The 19,173-nt window shown below is 37.7% G+C and overlaps 1 protein-coding gene across 6 annotated transcripts in view; it reads left to right on the forward strand.

The window, feature by feature from the left end:
• LOC102220232 (RNA-binding motif, single-stranded-interacting protein 3) overlaps positions 1–19,173 on the forward strand; it is a 316,476-nt gene that overhangs the window by 68,101 nt on the left and 229,202 nt on the right. For 2 of the 6 annotated variants that reach the window (XM_023344477.1, XM_005796429.2), the window contains exon 1: positions 15,630–16,997. The exons of the other annotated variants lie outside the window; for them this stretch is intronic. In XM_023344477.1, coding sequence (XP_023200245.1) covers positions 16,923–16,997 — 75 coding nt within the window. In that variant the 5' untranslated portion in view covers positions 15,630–16,922. Of the gene's footprint in view, positions 1–15,629; positions 16,998–19,173 lie in introns of those variants that run through there. 6 annotated transcript variants of the gene reach the window in all.

Consider the following 19,173-nt stretch of genomic DNA (forward strand, 5'->3'; position numbering starts at 1 on the left):
AGGCTGAACCTGAGGAATATTAAATGCAACTCGAACACTTTAAAATCCACATAGAAACTTTTCCTAAACTCACTCATCTGCCATCTTGTTTTCTAATGCCAGCTGATAAGTTTCACTCTTTTGGCTCTATTGATGTCCAATATTTTGTCCTTTTTTTTTTCAATGGGCTTTTTAAAAACATTTTATGGGACATCTTGCTGGTGAAATGAACTCTTCAATGCATAGCTGTGTTTTATCAGTGTACATTTGAGAATGCACCGCAACTTATCTTTAAAACAAATCCCATCGCATCGTATGAACATAGTCATTATGACAAAGCACATTATTTTACTATTTGCCACTTCACTTTATAGGGAACTCTTGTGTATTTGACAGTTTTAAAACGAATGGCTTTTTGGGTGGATGTTTCACCTAGAAGGTATTTCCTGTTGTGACCAGAGCTTGGCTTTCTCCGTCATTAAGAATTAAAGGCTTGGGCCACAGGATTGTGAGCACCAAACCACAGGAATATCCAGAATTTGACAGTACTTCCAGGCCTCTGTGTGTTTCATTTCCTATTTCGCAACAGTGTGTGGTACATGCAAATTCCTCATTCTGGTTTGCCACCAGTCTTCATTTAGCTGCACTCTGTGTTTGATATTGGATGTTGGACACAATGGGAGATGTTAGAGGGCGGATTAGGGAGGGTGCTGGCAGATCTTAAAGGGATTTAAATGGGTGTCTTCTCTTGTTCGGATCATGCGGTCTGTCATATTTACATGTCATTGCTGGCTTAGGGCTATTCCTTGCTGGTGCTGAATGGTAAATTTGCAGCATCTCATCTGTGAAATCACTCTTCAGCAAATCAGTTTGCACCTGCTACTCTATTTTAAGGTGATTAGTCAATGACAGGGCAGGGCAAGGGAACATAAATCACACATCGTGCAGAGCTGTAGATGTGACCTTAATTTAAAATGTTTCCCTCAAATCACGAATGGGTTTTAGCTACACATACGAACACATTCACACTCGCATACGTTGATATCCGTGCACAGATGGGTTTTCATACAGAGCCGCCTGGGGCTGTGGTGTTGGCTTTAAAAACCCATAACATCTGTAAAGCATTACAGTTGATTATGCTGGTCCTTCATTGCAATCATGCAATATGGGCTTGAGCGATGGCTGAACATGGACTGTGTAGGGGAAAAAGGAGACGATGAGGCCTCCATGATTCTAATGAAACACCGAGGCCCTCGGCTATCGAATTTGCCGTAACACACAGCACAGTTACAGACAAAACTTTCTTCTATGCTTTCAAGGAAGTTCCAGTATGTGTTTTTGAATGCCTATTTCCTCTTATATAACAACACAGTGTAACTTGAACAATGTATAAAGGTTAGTCAACCAAACACTGCAACTCAGCTGGATTAAAAACTCAACATTTTTGGTTTAGGTTTGAGTGAGTGCATCAACCATGACTACAGAGATTATGTAATTTCCTAAGCCTTGAGAGGTACAACATACTTTTTGCTCTCATCCACCTATTTGTTATACAACACATTATTGAGCTAATGTAAAATGTTTCCAAAAAGAAAACTTGAAAATGATGGTGTCTCACAAAACGTCAAAGAACTAATCATTTTTTCAATCAAAAGAAATAAAGGAAATCCCTAGAAATATATTTACTAAGCTAATGTGGTTAATTGTTCAGTTTTGAACCTGATTTCTCTTTATGTACACAAAGACCAAATGTTTGGAATAAAGCCAAACATTTGCAGGTTTCTGTCCACAATGCCCGACTGCAAACAGGTTTTTCTCATTGTCTTACTTTGAATCAGGCATACATTTTATGTTTTTGATCAGGTTTGCCAAAAAGTATTTCTACTTGCTGAAGGCAAGAATAACTGGAGACTATTATTAAATTCAGTTTACCTAACCCTGCAACATAATTGATTTCCCCATTCACAGTTTGGATAATGTTGTCTGGGTTGCGAAGTTCACAAGACTACAGCAGATGTCTCTAAGAATTATGTCTTTTTTCCTCACCAGACTATTTTCCAATGTTTTATCTTAATGTCACACTTTTCTCTGCTTTAGTCAGGACTTTAGAATCATCTTTTGCTTTTGCTTTTGCTTTTGCTTTGGTGTTCACATTTTCCTTTGCCCAATCACATTTACACTTCCAGGCTCCACAAGAAAGTTTTGGACATTTTAAATGACTCTTCACACCCTGGCCATGGTATCTTCCAGCTGCTGCCATCAGGCAAGACATACAGAGCAATAAAAACCAGGACAAATCGCCTAAAAAACAGTTTTCACCCGATGGCAATCATGGCACTAAATTCAAAGGCATAAGAACTTCTGCTCTTGACACCACTTTGTTAAAAATGTAAATTCTGTTGCGACACCTCCAGGCGCTGCAACCATCTTCTGATGTGTATTTATTTCTCATTTTGTACTATTTATTTCTTTATCTTTCTATAGTAGGTATATACACATAACCTGCATCTTAACTCGAGTCGAGCAAATCTCAATCTCGTTGTAATCTGTTGATGACAATGACAAATAAATCTTATCTTATTAAACTCTGGGACACAGAACTTGCCTCTTTTCTGAAAAAAAAATTAAAAATGATCTCAGGACATTCCCACAAACTGAATACTTGCATAAACGTGTTTGAATATAGTACTTTATGCATCTGAATGTAGTATCCAGGTCTAATGCAATTTCTTTTTCTCCCATGATGGTCACAAAAGAAAAAATAGCTAAAATACTTTGTAAGTGGCTGTAGTCAATGCTGATCATCTGAATTAACCAATCAGAAGCTTACATCATCATGTGAGATTTCCAGATTGTCTAGTAATAAAGTAATATTAGTGTTTAAAATTTTGAACTTTAAGTAATGAAACAAAAACCATTCTAGCAATTTCCATAATTCTGACTTAGATCAAACTAAATATTTTCTATTCTAACGTAGCACATTGATATAAGGGTTCTGCGTGATTTTATGCAGTGTATGTGCATATCTGACACTATGTCCTCAATATAGATTTATCTTTAGAGTGATGTTATTAGACCATTGCTAAATAAACATTTAGCAAACCAAAAGGAGCTGCTTAGTTTTGGCTTGAGATTGTTTTCAAGCGTAACGTCTGATTGCACCTTTCATTTGCATGCAACCTGAGATTTTAATGAAAGAACTAAGATGGTTAAAAACTCCTTTCAATTTTTTTAAATTTAAATGCCATGTTTGAGATGTCTTAGTTTGCACTTGATGTGTGGAGATTAGTGGAAGCAATCACTTAGCGCTCCACTTTATTCACGCTCACTTAAGCACTCTTATATTTCTATCATTCTGACTGGTAGAAACCTGCCATGGGCATTAACAAATTGTCCACTTATTTACATCACACATACTTTTTAAAGTGCTTTTTCAGGTAGTTTCATTGTTTGACTTTAATATGTTTCTGGATCAACACAATACCTGCTTAGTTTGACCAGTCCTTAAATGGGGATAATCTCTAGAAGAAAATATTATGAGACAAAACCTTCAAAATTCTGGTTTATTTACCATTTAAGTCTTTGCAGCAGAGTAGACTGTGTGAATGTTTTTGATTTTATGTTTCAGTGTTATTTTAAAATTCCATTGTGTTGTTTCAGCAGCCAAATTACACAGTTTGAATGAGACTTTTGTCGAAAGGAGTTTGATAGTTCATTTCTCAGCTATTCCAAACAATATTATTCCTGTGAATTTGTGAACTGTAAGTGGAAAAACCTATAAAATATTAAAGTTTGCTCATAAAAATATGCAGCCAAATTTGCTCCTTTTATTTCTCAACTATACATCAGATTTACTTTAAGACTATTGTGTGAAATATTGTGTGACACCCTGCCGCTGTTTATCCTCTTCCAGCAGTCTGGGTAGTGTGAAAGGTGGAAGGTGGAGCTGCCATGCTCCATTTAGTAGGTGCATTTTGATGACTTCAGTACTAGTGGTAATTACAGAGGCGCCATAAAGGAAGTAATCTTGAAGTGCATCACCTTAAAGTCGCATACTCTCTGATATCTAAATGTTACCCAGTGGAAATGCACCATAAAGTGAATGTTTTTAATCATCTGCTGTATGCTTTTTAGTACTGTTTCCATCTGGCACTATTAGAGTACACATATCCCATGACAATGTTTAAAATAACAATGTGTGCCAGGAATATGTTTCCTATTGTATATGAAGCATGCCAAAAATATTTTGGGAGAAAATAAACAAAGAAATCACATCATTTAACCTGCACAGTCAGACCATGAAGACCATGCCATACAATAACTGTTGTAGTCTTGTTATTCAATTATAATATTTATAATAATAATAATAATTCTAAAAAAAATTATTAACCTTTGGAACATACTCAAAATATTATATTATTGTAAAAGATGAATACAAGATGAATGGCAATGTTTGAAAAAAAACCCATTAATATATTTTTGAGAATAACCCAGTCACTTTACTATAAATATGGAGCACAGCTTAGGTTCTGCTAGACCATAATTCTGGTCTTCTATATTGGCAGAAAGTACTGGAATTATTTTAATTTTATTTAAGGACATAGAAGTGTTTTACTTGATGTTCAGCATTAAAATTATACAATGTTCCAAATGCTGCAGTGTCCGTTATTCTTGACAATGCTAGATATCTAAACCCAACATGAATTTTTGCAAAAGTGGATTTTGTGTTTGATATTTATATCAACCAATATGCTTTTGACTTCAGTAGACTCATGTTTTGATTCATTTGCAACATAATTCCAGTAAGATGTGTGCAGACAACCTGAAAAAGATGTTCTGCTGTTTAATAAACTTGAATATTTTAAAATTTTCTGCCTAGCGTTTTAGCTGTGCTCTATGCAGGTCCTCCTACCCTGGCACTTAGTGGCCCTTAGTTCTGACAAAACATCTTCTTAAAAGCATTTATCTTCTCATTCAAAGTAGTGATGTTTTTCTCTCATTCCAGTATGTTGCTGTACTGTTCTGTTTATATCAAATCACCTGGAGCTACATTTGATTCTCTTATAAGAGGCCAAACATAAATCATGAAGGTTAATTAACTTGTTCCCATAAGAATAATCTATAATTAATCATCGTAAGGCTCGATGCTGAATGTTCATTTTCAATGTTCAAGTTTTGTAAAACTGTTTTTATGGTTTAATGGTAAATGGCCTGTACTTGTACAGCATTTTGTCTAGTCCAAAAAACTTCAAAGCACTTTACACTATGTTCAATTATTCTCACACACATATTGACACACTGGTGGTGGTGGGCTTCATTGTGGCCACAGCTCCTCTTTGGCAGTCTGACAGAGGCAAAGTTGCCATACATGGCGTTCCCAAAGACACAATGACTGAGATGGACAGAGCAGGGGCTCGAACCAGCAACCTACTGTAGCATTGCCCCTCATTTATCTTATGACAATATTATAAAATATCTTTAAAGCAGACAGTGTTTTTGTTAGCTTCATGTTACCCTAAAGTCCAGTTTTGAGTGGTGGTTTGTTCCCTGGTTGATACTGGATATGCATTTGTATCTTGGTAGCAGTTCCTGGAACTGGACAGAGAGAAATAAAGCTTTTATTGTGAAGCCTGAACCCTTGAAGTAAACCAAGACTGATCACCCTGTAGACTGTGATTGCAAAAATGTGTTTGCTTTGTGGGGCACAGTAATAAACCTCTGTTTTCCTTCATTTTGGATGTGTGTTGAAGCCTGTTGACACTTTTTCTTGAATTAATAGCCCAGTTTGATTTTAAAGTGAAGAACCGTGGTACATTCCATGCCATTAGCTTGGCACAAATGACACCACCGCGCCTGTCCTGTCTGGGTCTGACCAAAGCAGTGCTGTCTAAATGTGTATCTAAGCCAAAGACAGTCAATGAGGGTACAGTTTGTCCCTGAAGCAAGGAGTTCCCAACCCTGCCCTAAGCAACTGCTGCTGCAGCAACAAAAGTTGGACCTAGTCCCTTGTTGTGCTGAAGAGACACTGAAGGGAATGTGGAGGATTATCTAGCTATCTACAAACTTCTCCCTTGCTTCTCCTTTTTCCCTCTCACAAAGTCTTTCTTCCATCAAAATTAATGTTGGGTCATAAAATCCCTAATTAAACCCTCAAAATAATCTTCCTTTTGAAATATGACTTAAACAAAGCAATTATTATGAATGGTCTGGCATCAGCTTAATTATTATAGAATAGATTGTTTTATTCCATTCTTCAGGACAACACACATTGGCTTCAGCAGACGCCCATCTGAAAATATGCCTTTAATATTATCTGTTAAAATAAAGGACAGTACCAATGTATTCCTTCTCATGTAGCTTCTCTTAATCTGTGCTGCTTTGATAGTTCTTTTATAGGTTTGTTGTTGTTTGTGGCCACAGGCTCTTTAAAGATGGAAGAGGAAAGATAAATGTCAGAGGTTGGAAAACATATGTATAAACTAACATCATTATTTGGAAAACAGAATAAAAATACTGCTTGATGATAAATTTCCCATCAGATTGTCTGCTACGGTGAGAAATCTAGTTTTAATTGAGATATAAAGAAGGAATACTAAATTCTAGATTGATAAGTGATGTGTTTGTTTCTTGTAGTGGATATTGCCAAATGCATTTGGTAAAGATTGACAGATCTGTTTTGACCCACCCAATGTGCAGCCTCCCAATTTGACTTCCCGCTCTGTTAACAAATAGTGTGCCTTGAAGTTGAATTATACGTCTTGTAGATAGCCATGTATTTGTCTTTCTGAAATTTCATTAATCAATTGTGAACAGACATTGATTAGTATTACATGCAGTCATTCACTTAATAGATTTTATGTTTGTAAAATTTTTGCAGCAAGATAAAATTGAAAAAGAAATTTCTTCTTTAAAGACGTTGATAAAAACCCAATGGAAATTTGTGCTTCAAAAGAAAATATTAATAAGTAGACTTACTATAAATGTTTTATAAGTAGTGAGTGTTCACAATAAAGTCATCTAAGGTGGCTGATATTTACTTTAAAATTGCACATCCACAATATGAACAATCATAGGTGACAGTCTAAAGCTAATAATAAATAAATATGAAGATGACTTGAGCTTAAACCTTTTTGTCTTTTCTGCTGGGATGATCAGCAGAACTTGTGCCAAATCAAAGCATTAAGTGGGAGTTTTGCAGAAGCTAATGTCACAAGGTTCTTCATTTTGCTTCAGAGGGGAACCTTCTATTTTTTCTTTCTTTGTTTCTAAAGGTGAAGCCATCACTCCAGACTAGAATTTCCAAGGCCACTTAAGGGAATATCTTAAAATCTTCTCCCACAGTTAGTCAGCATATTAACCCAGAACTTTTGACAGCCAAACCAGATTATATAAAAGGAGGTGTGTTAGCTGTATGTTGAGATGTACAGATGAACAACTTTACACTAAACATTACACTAAAGTTTGTGTAAAGCCACAGAGTATGAAAAATCTATGAATGTAAATAAAGACTTGGGTGCATGAGTACATAAGCCACCGGTCTAATAATTAAATGTTATTTACAGTATTTCTAATTCTTTTCTCTTATATTAGTGTGTTGTTTTGTTTTCTTGTCTCCTGGGCTTTATACTTTACATGCACAAGATGGGGCATTGAGTGAGGTTAAGAGAAGAGCTGGAATAGAGTTCTGCTCCATTTACCACAATGAAATATTCCTCTTAGAATGACACACTCTGTTTTCTCTCTCTTTCTGCTCTTTCTGCCGTTTCTCACTTTGCCTGTCCTCTCCCTCTCACTTCTCATTTCTGTGACATGTGGTCATTTCACTTCATTCCAGGATGGCTTAGCAGTGCTTTAAAAATTTGCTGCTGTCCTCCCATCTCATTCTGCTCGGTTGCAGGAAGCATTGAGCTTCATAGGCCTACACAGATGTGTTCCTGATGGATAACTTTTTTTCCCTCCCATCTCCAGTTTCTTCCTGCTGTGGGAAGAGCCTTTATCTCTCATATTGCTTTACAGTTTTATTCTTCTCTTCACTGCTTTAGTACACACAAAGAGTTTCTGTATCCTGCATTAAATAAACTTTTCACTTTTTTTCCAATTTTGCCATGTTACAAACTCAAACTTTAATATATTTTATTGGGATTTTATGTGATTGACCAAAACTAGGTACTTCATAATTACAAGTAGAAAACTTGAGGTTTTTAAATTTCAATACTAATATAAATATTAAAATGTGTTGTGTTTATTTGCTTTCAGTCTCCTGAGTCATTTTTTTTTAAACTTCCCTTGGACATAATTACAGCTGCAAGTCTTTTAGGGTATGTCTCTTCAATAGGCAGATTTATTTGCTCAGTACGATCTGACAGAGCTTGAATTTGCAGATTGAGCAGAATCGTCTGCAAGTCTTACTACAGATTCTCACTTAGGTTCTGACTTTGATTCTGTCATTCTAAGACATAAATATGTTACTATTGTAACCAGCACCTGTGGAAGAAAACATCTCGAAAGCATGATGCTGCCACCACCATGTTTCTGTGAAAATGTTGCATTTAAGGTGATGTGTAGATTTTATGTTTTGTCAGATATATTGACGGGTTCCTTCTTTCACAGGTAATAAAATATTATAGTTTAGAGTTGTCTAGTTAACAAATTGTCCCACCTGAGCTGTGGATCACTATGGCTACACTGAACACTCAGACTCTTTGCTGCTTCATTGAAATTCCTCGCCTTGCCCAGTTTGTCTGTTTAATTGGGTGTCCATGTGTTAGAAGGTGAACATAACTGTTGTCTTCATGATTCAGTTTTTTCGCTTAATATCTTCTGAGAAAACCCTAGGATCTCCTCAGGACTGTTGTATTTAGGTGGCACACTTTGCATTTGTATTTGGAAAAAAAACTTATGTCCTTGTACATGTAAACTTAAATGTGCTGTGCAAAAGACATAAACGGACAATCAAATACATCACAATTTGTGGTTTGTGGGGTGCCATGTGGCTCGGTGGTTTAGCAAGCACATCGTATATAGAGGCATAGTTCTTGTGCGCAGCTGTTCTGGGCTCGATTCCTGACCTCAGGGTATTTAAATCAGTCCCCGACCCCGCTTCTTCCTCTCAAGCTACTAACGAATAAAGGCCACAAGCATCAAATAAATCTCTATTTGAATATGCTCAGTGATACTCAAAGATATAAAAAGATATAAAACAGCACAAAGCCCACTTAGAAGTATTTTTAGGGCATTAACGCGGCGAATAAAAATAAAATACACACCGCAGCTTGAGTGCTGCAATGTAACTTTGATAGGCTTTTTCCTTAATTTGTGCATTGAGAGAATATTGTCTTTTTTCTTCAATTTGAAGGATGGTACCAGTGTTTGTTTTTTTGTTAAGTTCTTGGAAACATTTTGTGAAATGTATGCTCTGGAAATATCTACTGTTTAAACTCACATATTCTCTGTTTTATAAATAATTAAAAACACATCATACTACAGAGATTATCTTGACGTAATATTTTCTGTATTATTCCAGACCTAGCTGTGCTCCACCCTCTCACAGCAGGACTGTAGATGGTTATTCAGACATGACCAAGTTTCATTTGCATTCTACATGTTGTACAGGAGCGCAGAAAGTCTGATTTGTGAACTCCAACCAGACATTTTAACCTTAGCTTTCAGCATAACCTGACCCTCCTGTGATGCATTGGCTTGCATAGTGTCATATATAAGTATTTGCACACATGCATATATTTGCAGCCACCCTGGCTATGGGCCTCATTCCCTGTATAAAGTCATTTGTAACAGCTCTGATCTTTTCCCAGAATCATGTTAACCAGGAAATGAGCCGCTTGGCATTACTTGCATATGCATTTCACATTTGTAATTGAGATCTAGTGAGTGTATAGAATTAACTCTTTCGGGTCTATTGCCTGTCCCTTACTGGCCACGCTGTGCATAATTTTTACTCATGCACGTCTGGTTTCATATTTCCTCCCCATTAGGCCTTCATTGCGCTCCTTTGTGTTGTGATAGAAGCTAATGACTCACTGGAAATCTGCCTGGTGTTTATCAAATGTCTCTCTGCAGGGCTGGTGGTCCGGATTCAACCCTTCCTCATTTTTACAGCATTAGATAAGCAGCCAACACCATGCCATGACACCATCCTGTATAGACAAATCACATTAAAGAGAAGTACCCTGCAATGATATCTTGACTATATCATCCAGCTCTTTGCGTGGTGGAAAATTATACTCTCAGATGGGGAATGTGCCGCATTACCTCGGGCTGACATGTGTTAGTGCGCTGATAAGAAGCTATTAAGACACTGTATATATTGGAGATGCAGAGAACTTGCATAATGCTTACATAATGTCCAGAAAATGTTTTGACTGTTTGAATGTATTGTTTTACAAAAGTACAATATGAACAGTGCATATTTTCTTTATTATGGTTGAGTATGTCATTTCTCATACTGACATGTGCAAGTAAGAGCTCAAAAATAGAACGAAAGCTTGAAAATGGAGGCCAGTGTTATGTTTTTAACTTAGAACTTCAGTAGTCAGGGTTGTTAGGTATTATCTTTGCAGGATGCCTGTTTGCAGTGTCCATTAGGCGAGAGACGGGTTACATTCTGTTTAACAGTGTTTCACAAACCAGGTCCTCAAGGCACACTGCCCTTCATTATGTTTCTCTGCTTTACTTTTCATAATGTAGACCCTGAGCTTATTGCTGAGACTTCCAAAAGGCTTTCATGTTTCCAAATCCAGTATGTTGAAGGAGAAACATACTGGATATGATATTTTTTGTCTGAAAGCTACAAAAGATCATCATCCTCTGCAATATACTGAAGTTGGCTGAGGGTCAATTTCTTCCAGTCAATATCTCATTGAATTGGACTCATTGACTTGGTCTCATTGAATATGTAGGGCTTCTCAGAAATTTTGTCCACTCTGACAAAGAATCTACCCACCCAAAAAATAAGAAAAATTAATTGGTGGAGCTAAGCAGCTAACTTTGAGTCTCCTTCTTTCAACACCAATTTTGACACTAAAGCGTGTTGTTGTTGATGCTTAGGTATGGTGTGTTCACTGATCAGAAATAAACTTGTTGGTTTAACAAAAAATATCTTAAATCTAATTCTGCTGGGTTTAGATTTTGTTCTTTGTCTGTGGTGTTTTTATTGAGCTTGTGTGTTTATGTTTCCTCATTTAGAATCTATTTGGTCATGCTCCAATCAATCAGTTTGTAAAATGTGTTTGGTTGTTCAGACATACACTGCCAAATACAACTTCTGCACAATTCTTTCTCTTTTTTTCCAGGAATACTAGGGCTTGCTGTTCCCAAACTTTACATCTCTCCTCTTCCCTCTCTCCTTTCTTCCAGCTCTCCTCCCCCTTTTCCCACCACCCGGTTCTGGCACAGCGCCAATCTTCCTTGAAAATTCCTTGCATCTGGTCATTTCTGGGAAACACCCACGACAGGCCTGTCCAGCAAGCCACAGGAAACAAAGCCTCTTGGTTTTTTGCCTTTTCTTTTTTCTTTTTCTTTTTTTACAGAGGCTTGATGAAGGACAGTAGTCGCCAAAAGGGGAAGGGTCTCACAAGGGTGGGATGTTCCCAACTTTCCAAGAATTTTTATTTTTGAAAGGAACATTGAATAGTCCCTTGCTGTTAAAAAAAGCTTTTACTTCTTTGTATTTATATTGTTTGTTTCCAAACTAGATGGCAGAACTGGTGTCACCAGAACTGCTAAATTCAGAGCTGTATGAGGGTATCTACAAAGCAATACCATCTGAGCGATATTTATAGTTTCCTGATGCAACTCACTGAAGAGAACAATGGCTGATAAATGTCAGATAATTAAAAAGGTACGATAAAAGCTTTTCCTGAAGTGCTCTCATTATGTCAAAAAGCCACTGTGTCTTTTTTTTCCCCTTATGTCTCATTTTTAAAAAGAATTTGTCACTTCTTAACACTTCAAGCGAATACTACACTCTCTGCTGTCTATTCCTGCCTTAAAGACTTGTGAATGACTCACTCTTGCCCTCAATTTAGAAAGTGAATAAACAAGTGCTAGAGGAAGACCTCGGAACAGAAGAGCAGCAGATGGGCCTCTGCTTTGATTTATGAAAGCATTAGGAAGAAATGGCTGCAGAAAAAATTAGCTAATATTTCTCAGTCATATTTTTCAAGTTTCTGCAGCATTTGAAAGAAACCATTTCTAGCATGAATCTGATTTAAAACCAAACACACTCTGGGCCGCTGTGAACACACACAGGTGTATCTCAAAAAAATGAGAACATTGTGAAAAAGTAGAATTTTATTTTTCACTGACTTGAGAATGTGAACTATTTCGCATTTATTCCATTTAGTGAAATATTTCTAGACTTTTCTTGCAACTTAATAAAAATGGCTTACATATGATGAACACACAAAATTGAGTATTTCAGAAAACTTGAATAAAGGCATATTTCAAACAAAAATATCTGAAAAAGGTTTCTGAAAAGTATGTTTATTTCTATGCTCAATATTTAGTTATTCTTTCTTTTGCTTAGTGCTGCATAGATGTGTAGCACAGAGACGGCTATCCTTGAGTCTGGTGCTTCTCATTTCCCTCTTGACAATAACCCGTAGAGGAGGTTCATGTCAGGCCAGTTTGTGGATCCAGTTCAGCAGAGCAACACCATGGCCTTAGAAGCAGCTTTTGGTAACTTTGATGAAGTGGTCAGGGGCTAAAGCGCTGCTGTAAAATGATATCAAAGTCTCCCAAAAGATTGTCACCAGAAGAAAGCATGAAATGCTCTTAAGTCTGCTGGAAGATGGCTGTGTTGACCATGCACTTTAGAAAACACAGTGCACCAGCAAACACCTACTCTGAAACTTTACACTGGAATTCAAGTATAGCATAATATATTATGGGCTTCTCTTCCTAAAGACTGTGGAAGATTCACTTTAAAATGCAATGCAAACTTTAATAATAAAAAAAACAGACTTTAAACTACTGACTAACAGTCCAGTTTTTTCTTTCATTCAGGAGTAGTTTGCTGTGGTGAATGGCAGGCTTGTAGACCATGTGTAGGATTCATCTGCGTGTGTTTGCTCTTCAGGCGCTGACTCCAGCCTCAGTCCACTCCTTGACATGTTGACTTGGGCTCCAATGTTGTCAGATCTCAATTCAGTCGAGAATTTGAGGTGCTAGAAAAACATGGCAACTCTAGGATGGCACACCTTGCAACATAAAACGCTTAAACAGTCTTCTGCCAAAATCTTTGTGTCAGATTTCTTTATTTTTATGCCGCACTTAAGCCTGCTCCACAGACGATGCCAAAATGGTATTGGGAAAGTCTGAAAGTCCTTATCTAGTAGTAATGCGATTTGTGTTGAGTATTGGGGCACAGGTTCAGTTATTTAGTTTCAAGAGTCAAGTCTCAGTTCCCAACTCTTAATTCTTAATGGACTGATGAATATTAATGGTTTAGCTGACCAATGTCTTTCATGGTCCTCTGATGTTTCAATTGTGTATCAGCTGAGATGAATGACATTCCAACAAAACAAAATAAACAAAACAAACTGAAATTTGTGTTTTTAAAAGGAAAAAATGGATTTGAAGGAATAGGTTTCCTATTAGAGAAACACTATAAAAATATCGGTGAGTGGTGGGGACCTGAGAATGGGACTTGTACCTTAGTACTTCTTTTGCCATACAGTTGACTTGATCAAATCCTGGTCTTTGCTTGTTTTTTCACTGCCCAAATAGAAAAATATTTAACCTTAATATTTGAAAAGTTACATTTTGTATATTATTTGGTTGAAACATCATCTCTGTCTTTAAATAAAATTGTCAGAAAATAGGAAACAGCTTGGTTCTATGTAGTGCTTCATATTATGAAGTGCTTCATATTATGAAGCACTTTTGTTGTCTCATGCATAAATTGGATATTAGTCCTATCTTTTGCTGTTAAAGATATATACTTTTGTTGAAAACATAACTGTTGGTTAGATGTTGGATAAATTTGTGTGGAAATGTATTGCTTTGCAGGTCTGTTCCACGCCATGGAAAATAGTAAAAAATAAATAAATAAAACAAAAAAAAAGAAAAACAGAAATAACTATTGTGAATCTGTGTAATACAGAGATGACTTTACCTCTGTGTATACACTGGTATAAAGAAATATGAATCTGTTTTGCATCTGTGCTTACATCTTTCTGTCATACGTTAGCTCTGTGCCTTTTCTAATTTACCTTTTCCATTCATCTCTGTCTCTTACAGGCTGTGTTCTAGACCTTATGCCTTTCCACATTTACTGAGAGTTTGTGTCAAGTTGAAGCACAAGCTGTTAATCTGGTAATCCTCAATCAATACCAGCCACGTCTCTCTTCTTCAGATAAAAGTGGCCTATCTGATAATTATATTTCCCTCTCCATGTCTGTAAAAGGTTGCCCTTTCCTTCTGTGCTTTGTTGTGGTCCTTGGGATTCTTCTGCAGGAATCAATTCTATCTGATCACATTTAAAGGCCCTTTTATACACACACTACTCATTGAATAAGCATGTAACATTTGCACTACATTATGTGTCTTGAAACTGAAAATGTGCTTTAAAAGTGATAGAAAAACATGTAGGTGTGCAGAATGTTTTAGCAGTGCAACTCTGATTGTCATTGGTAGATATTGTTAAATAGGGTGAAGGTACTCTTTAATATTCAACCGTTAGCTCTGCATATTTATAACAATATACAACATTTTTATTAGGCTCTGAGACATGCAAAGCTACAGTTTTGTTACTGCTTCCAAAAAAGAAACATATTTCTTTTTTCCCAACTCTAGGTCTGCCTGCTTTCAAATACTGAATCTTCAGGATTCATGGAAACATTTTAATTGTATTTAACATATCAGTGAAATTATATGAGAGAAATTATACTTTTTTTTTGTTGACACTGACCATGTTCTTGGAAAAATAATTATATCTGAAGTTGCCAGACGCGGCTTGTAGAAGTGTGTCTTCTTTTGACTGATTCAAAAACAACAAAATGGAAGGCTCTGGAGTGGTCTAGTCAAATTCTGAGCCTAAATACTTCTGTGATATTGTGACATTACTTGACACAAGTTTTACATGTTTAAAGACCTTACAATGTAGCTAACTTGAAACTATTCTCTACAGAGGAGTAGACCCAAATTACGTCAAGGTGAAGCAAAAGGCTCATTGCCAGTTATTGCACACAACTGACGGCAGCTGTTGCTTAGTGTCCTTTTCACACAGAGCCAGGTAGATTCACACAGCTTGCTTTCCCTTTAAAACTCTTAATTTACTTAGATCATCTCTGTTTCATTTGAAATGTCTTTGATCTGAAACATTTAAATGAGATAAAAAACACAATATTCAATAAATATGTAAGAGGACAAAAAATTATTTTGCAGCACTGTATGTTGGTACACCCTAATCCTGCTTTTTATAAAAAAAAAGACAATTTAGTTACTTCTATTTTGCAGTTTTGGTGCGCAATCCCATTTGTCTTATCTTTGACTTTACAATATATGAACCCTTGGCCTCGATTGTAATAGAAAAAGTTTTATTTAGCAAACTTTTCTGGTTTTAAGAATACACTTAAAACGAGTGTTAGAGAGACGATCAGTGTAAAGACACTGTGTTCCATGTGGTAGCTCCTTGTGCAGCCAGTAGGGGGAATCGACTACTCGCACTGGCGCCAACCTCTCTGGTCTTCACTCCTCTTCCCCGTGTTCTCTCAGGTTGTGGAAACGCTGCAGCCCGCTGGTCTGTGTCTGGATCCCTCACTCGCACAGAGCTGCTCAAGACCCTCCCACCGGCTGGGCTGGGAAAGGAGGAGGCAGTGTGTGCTCTGTTAGTAGCTTCGAACGAGCCCCCTTTACCACCCTGTCAGTGTGGAGGAGAAGGAGAGAGAGAGGCTTGGATACTGAGTGACAGAGGAAGCACACGCGAGAGAGTCAGGCTGCTTAGATGAGCGAGAGAGCCGAGGAAGAATAAGGAGCACGTTTTATAGAAGCAGATAACAGGATCACAGACGAGGGACTTCAGGACACAATCGCTGTCTTTTTTTGTAATCACTTGTCTGCTAACTGGAACTGCGTGGATTGGTTAACCAACCAGTGGATTTTTGAATATTTGCCTGTGCCACATCATTTAAAAACTGGGATCTTTCTCTTATCTGTGCTCCTGCTGGCTTCTCTGCTACAGACTGTGATTGCTTTCTGTGTCTGTGTCAAGCTCTGTTGTTGTGAGACAAAGTGCATCTGTTGGCAACTGGCACTGACGATATCTTCTTCTGTCAAGCAGGACAGGCATCGTCAAATCAAAGGAGAGAGAAAGTGTATGTGGGGTTGAGCGTGTGTGTGTAAGAGGTGGGAAAGACAGAAAGCGAGGGGCAGTGAGAGAGTGCGATTAAAACCAAGCCAAAGGACTGGAGTGAACAGCTTGAATAGAGAAGTGAGCCTATACGTCCTAACCCGTTTTTCCTTACCATTCCTTTCCTCCTCCTCTCCTCCTCTTCCTCTCCCATTCTCAACATTCTTAGGACTGCCAGAGCTACTGCCACCTGCACCTCCTTGCGTCTCCTCTTTCCTCTTCCTTTTCTACCTCACCCTAACTATCCAATCGCAAACTCGCCGCTCTCCGTTCTGGCACTTTAGAAAATATTTCTAGTCCATCAGTAAGTGAGCACCTGCCTGATACCAAGTGTCTGGAACAGCGAGGCAAAAGTCATCAGGAGCTCCCTCATCAGAGGCGGACCTTCTCGGAAGCCCAGTCCGACACACAGATCTTGCCTTCTCCCCAGAGGACCGGCTTGCAACACACTGGTGCAGACAGCAAAGCCTGGAATTGCACAGCCCCACCGTCGCCTCCACCACATTTCTAGCTACTTGGCAGCTCCCGCCCCCGTGTCACCATTCCCTGCCTCAGTGCTAAGGATTCCAGCTACATGGGCAAGCGATTGGAGCAGCAGCCAATGTACCCTCAGTACACCTACTACTACCCCCACTATCTCCAAACCAAGGTATGATGCTCTTCAGCTGTTCTTTGATACCCGCTCATGCGATGCACTCGTGCACTCTTGTCCAGCCTCCCTCCCACTCTTCCTCGTCCCTGGGGACCCCTCCCTCTTCTTCCTTCCTCTTCTAAATTCGCCCTCCACATCATCCCCTCATCTCTCACCAGAGATGGGATTTGGTGGATAACTGGCCTTGGCTGTGATGGTTTAATGGCAGACAGTTCTTGGAGGCTGGACGTCTATGTTAGTCTGTAAGCTGGGGTGTGTGTTTGTGTGTGCATATATATCACTGAGTGAACGATCAAGGATAAGGGATCAAGGTTGAATGCTCTAGGCTACTGTTAGTCCACGCTCGCAGACCGTAACTGAAAGCTGTCCATTCTTCACCGGCAAGCTGCTGAGCTTCTCGTGAGATTGTTCAGTCTAACGTGTTAGATAATGTTCATTTTAGATTCAGTCATTTAATCAAAACTACCGAATGACAACCTTTTTTGTTCTGTCATACATTAGGCAAATGAAAAAAAATTAGGATCCAAAAATTAATTTGCTAATGAAGTATTTTCAAGCTTAATGTAGGCCATTGTTTAAAAGCTTAACTGACGCTTTTCCGCGGGAACTAATTACAGCATGAATTTGATGAATCACATAAAGGCTGAAATGTCTTTTTGCAGCGTAGGTTAATGAAACATTTTTTTTTTTTTTGTTATTTCTTTTGATGGTTTGCTTGTGACATAGAGCAGACATGGGGTAGGCTCCCCGTGTTTGTTCAAGCTGTAGTATGCATCAGTGCTTTTGGGATGGCAGCCCAGGCCTGGATCCTGATGGCTGCCAGGACACTGGCTGGGCACACTACCCAGACATCATCAAGGGATTAAAATGGAAGCCTTTTGGGGATTACTCTATTTGTTTTTCCACCACAATACGTAACACTAACTTCTGTCTGTTTTAGTGTCATCATGATTTATAGCAGTGGTTGAAAAGCATGCTGCAGGTGTGCACTTAAACAATTAAATGATCAGGTCTCATTTGATTTTATTTATAGGTTTTGTTTTGTTTTATGTATATTGTTTTTGCAAAGTCCTACATTTTTCCACATTTCATGTCATTACCACTACAACTTGATTGGGATTTAAATTTTTAGTCCACCACAAAGAAGTCCATAATTACAACGTGGAAGGAAAATGATGCATGGTTTTTCAAATTTTACTTAAGCCACAGCTGCAGGTGCTTAGAGGCATGTCTCCACCAGTTGTGCACATATAGAAGCTGATATTTTACACATGCTTCTTTGCAACATAACTTAAACTCCAACAGATGGAAAGAAAGGCATTTGTAAACATACATTTAGAATTTTCAACAACTTAATGGTATTTCCGTGGTGAAATAAAGGTTAAATAAAAAAAAAGTAAAAAAAAAAAAAAGTCTGGACATTGTTTGGGCCACACTAGATAAAGACCATTTTTGGATCTAAACAATTCCATCACATCTCCATTACAAATTAGAGTGGTAAAGATCATTCCCAAACCATTATACTTCAACCACTATAATTCACTGTGAGGATATTTTTTTCTGCCTTTTGTGAAGAACTCTGAAATCATGTATCTTTTCTGTTCCACTTCACCATTATATGTTACTTGATGTTAGTTAATTACGTAAAATACCTTATGACTCATCCTTAATGTATTAACTTAGCTAGGAATACATATTCTATGTCAGGGATTCCTACTTTTTTTTTTTGAAGGCCCCACAAATATATTTACATGTTGACATTTTTCTGTTCACAAATATAACCCAACCCACCATCTATGATCAGCTTAGTTCCAGGACATTCTCCTTTAATAAAAAACATCATAATTGTTAAATGCTTTTGTCCAGGGATAAGATGTAATGGTGTCTGACATTTAATCAGGGGATGCTGTTGTCTCTAATAGTTGTGTGCAGAGAGGAAAACTTATAACTCAATGTTTGTGAGTGCAACAATTTGATGATCCAACACTTTGTCTGTGTTCTTTTTGAAATAATTACTTGATTAAGCTCTTTGTAGCCCCAGACCATAAATTGCTCAGGGATTCTTTTTGAACCTGTTCTATGCAAAACCCTTTTTGGTGCTAAGGAAACTACCCAAAAGCTGTCGAACCCTCCAGTGAAAGGTTTGTGATTTGTGTTAAATATGTCTTTTAAT

This window comes from Xiphophorus maculatus, chromosome 13 (genome assembly GCF_002775205.1).
Source record: "Xiphophorus maculatus strain JP 163 A chromosome 13, X_maculatus-5.0-male, whole genome shotgun sequence".
Lineage (NCBI taxonomy): Eukaryota > Metazoa > Chordata > Actinopteri > Cyprinodontiformes > Poeciliidae > Xiphophorus > Xiphophorus maculatus.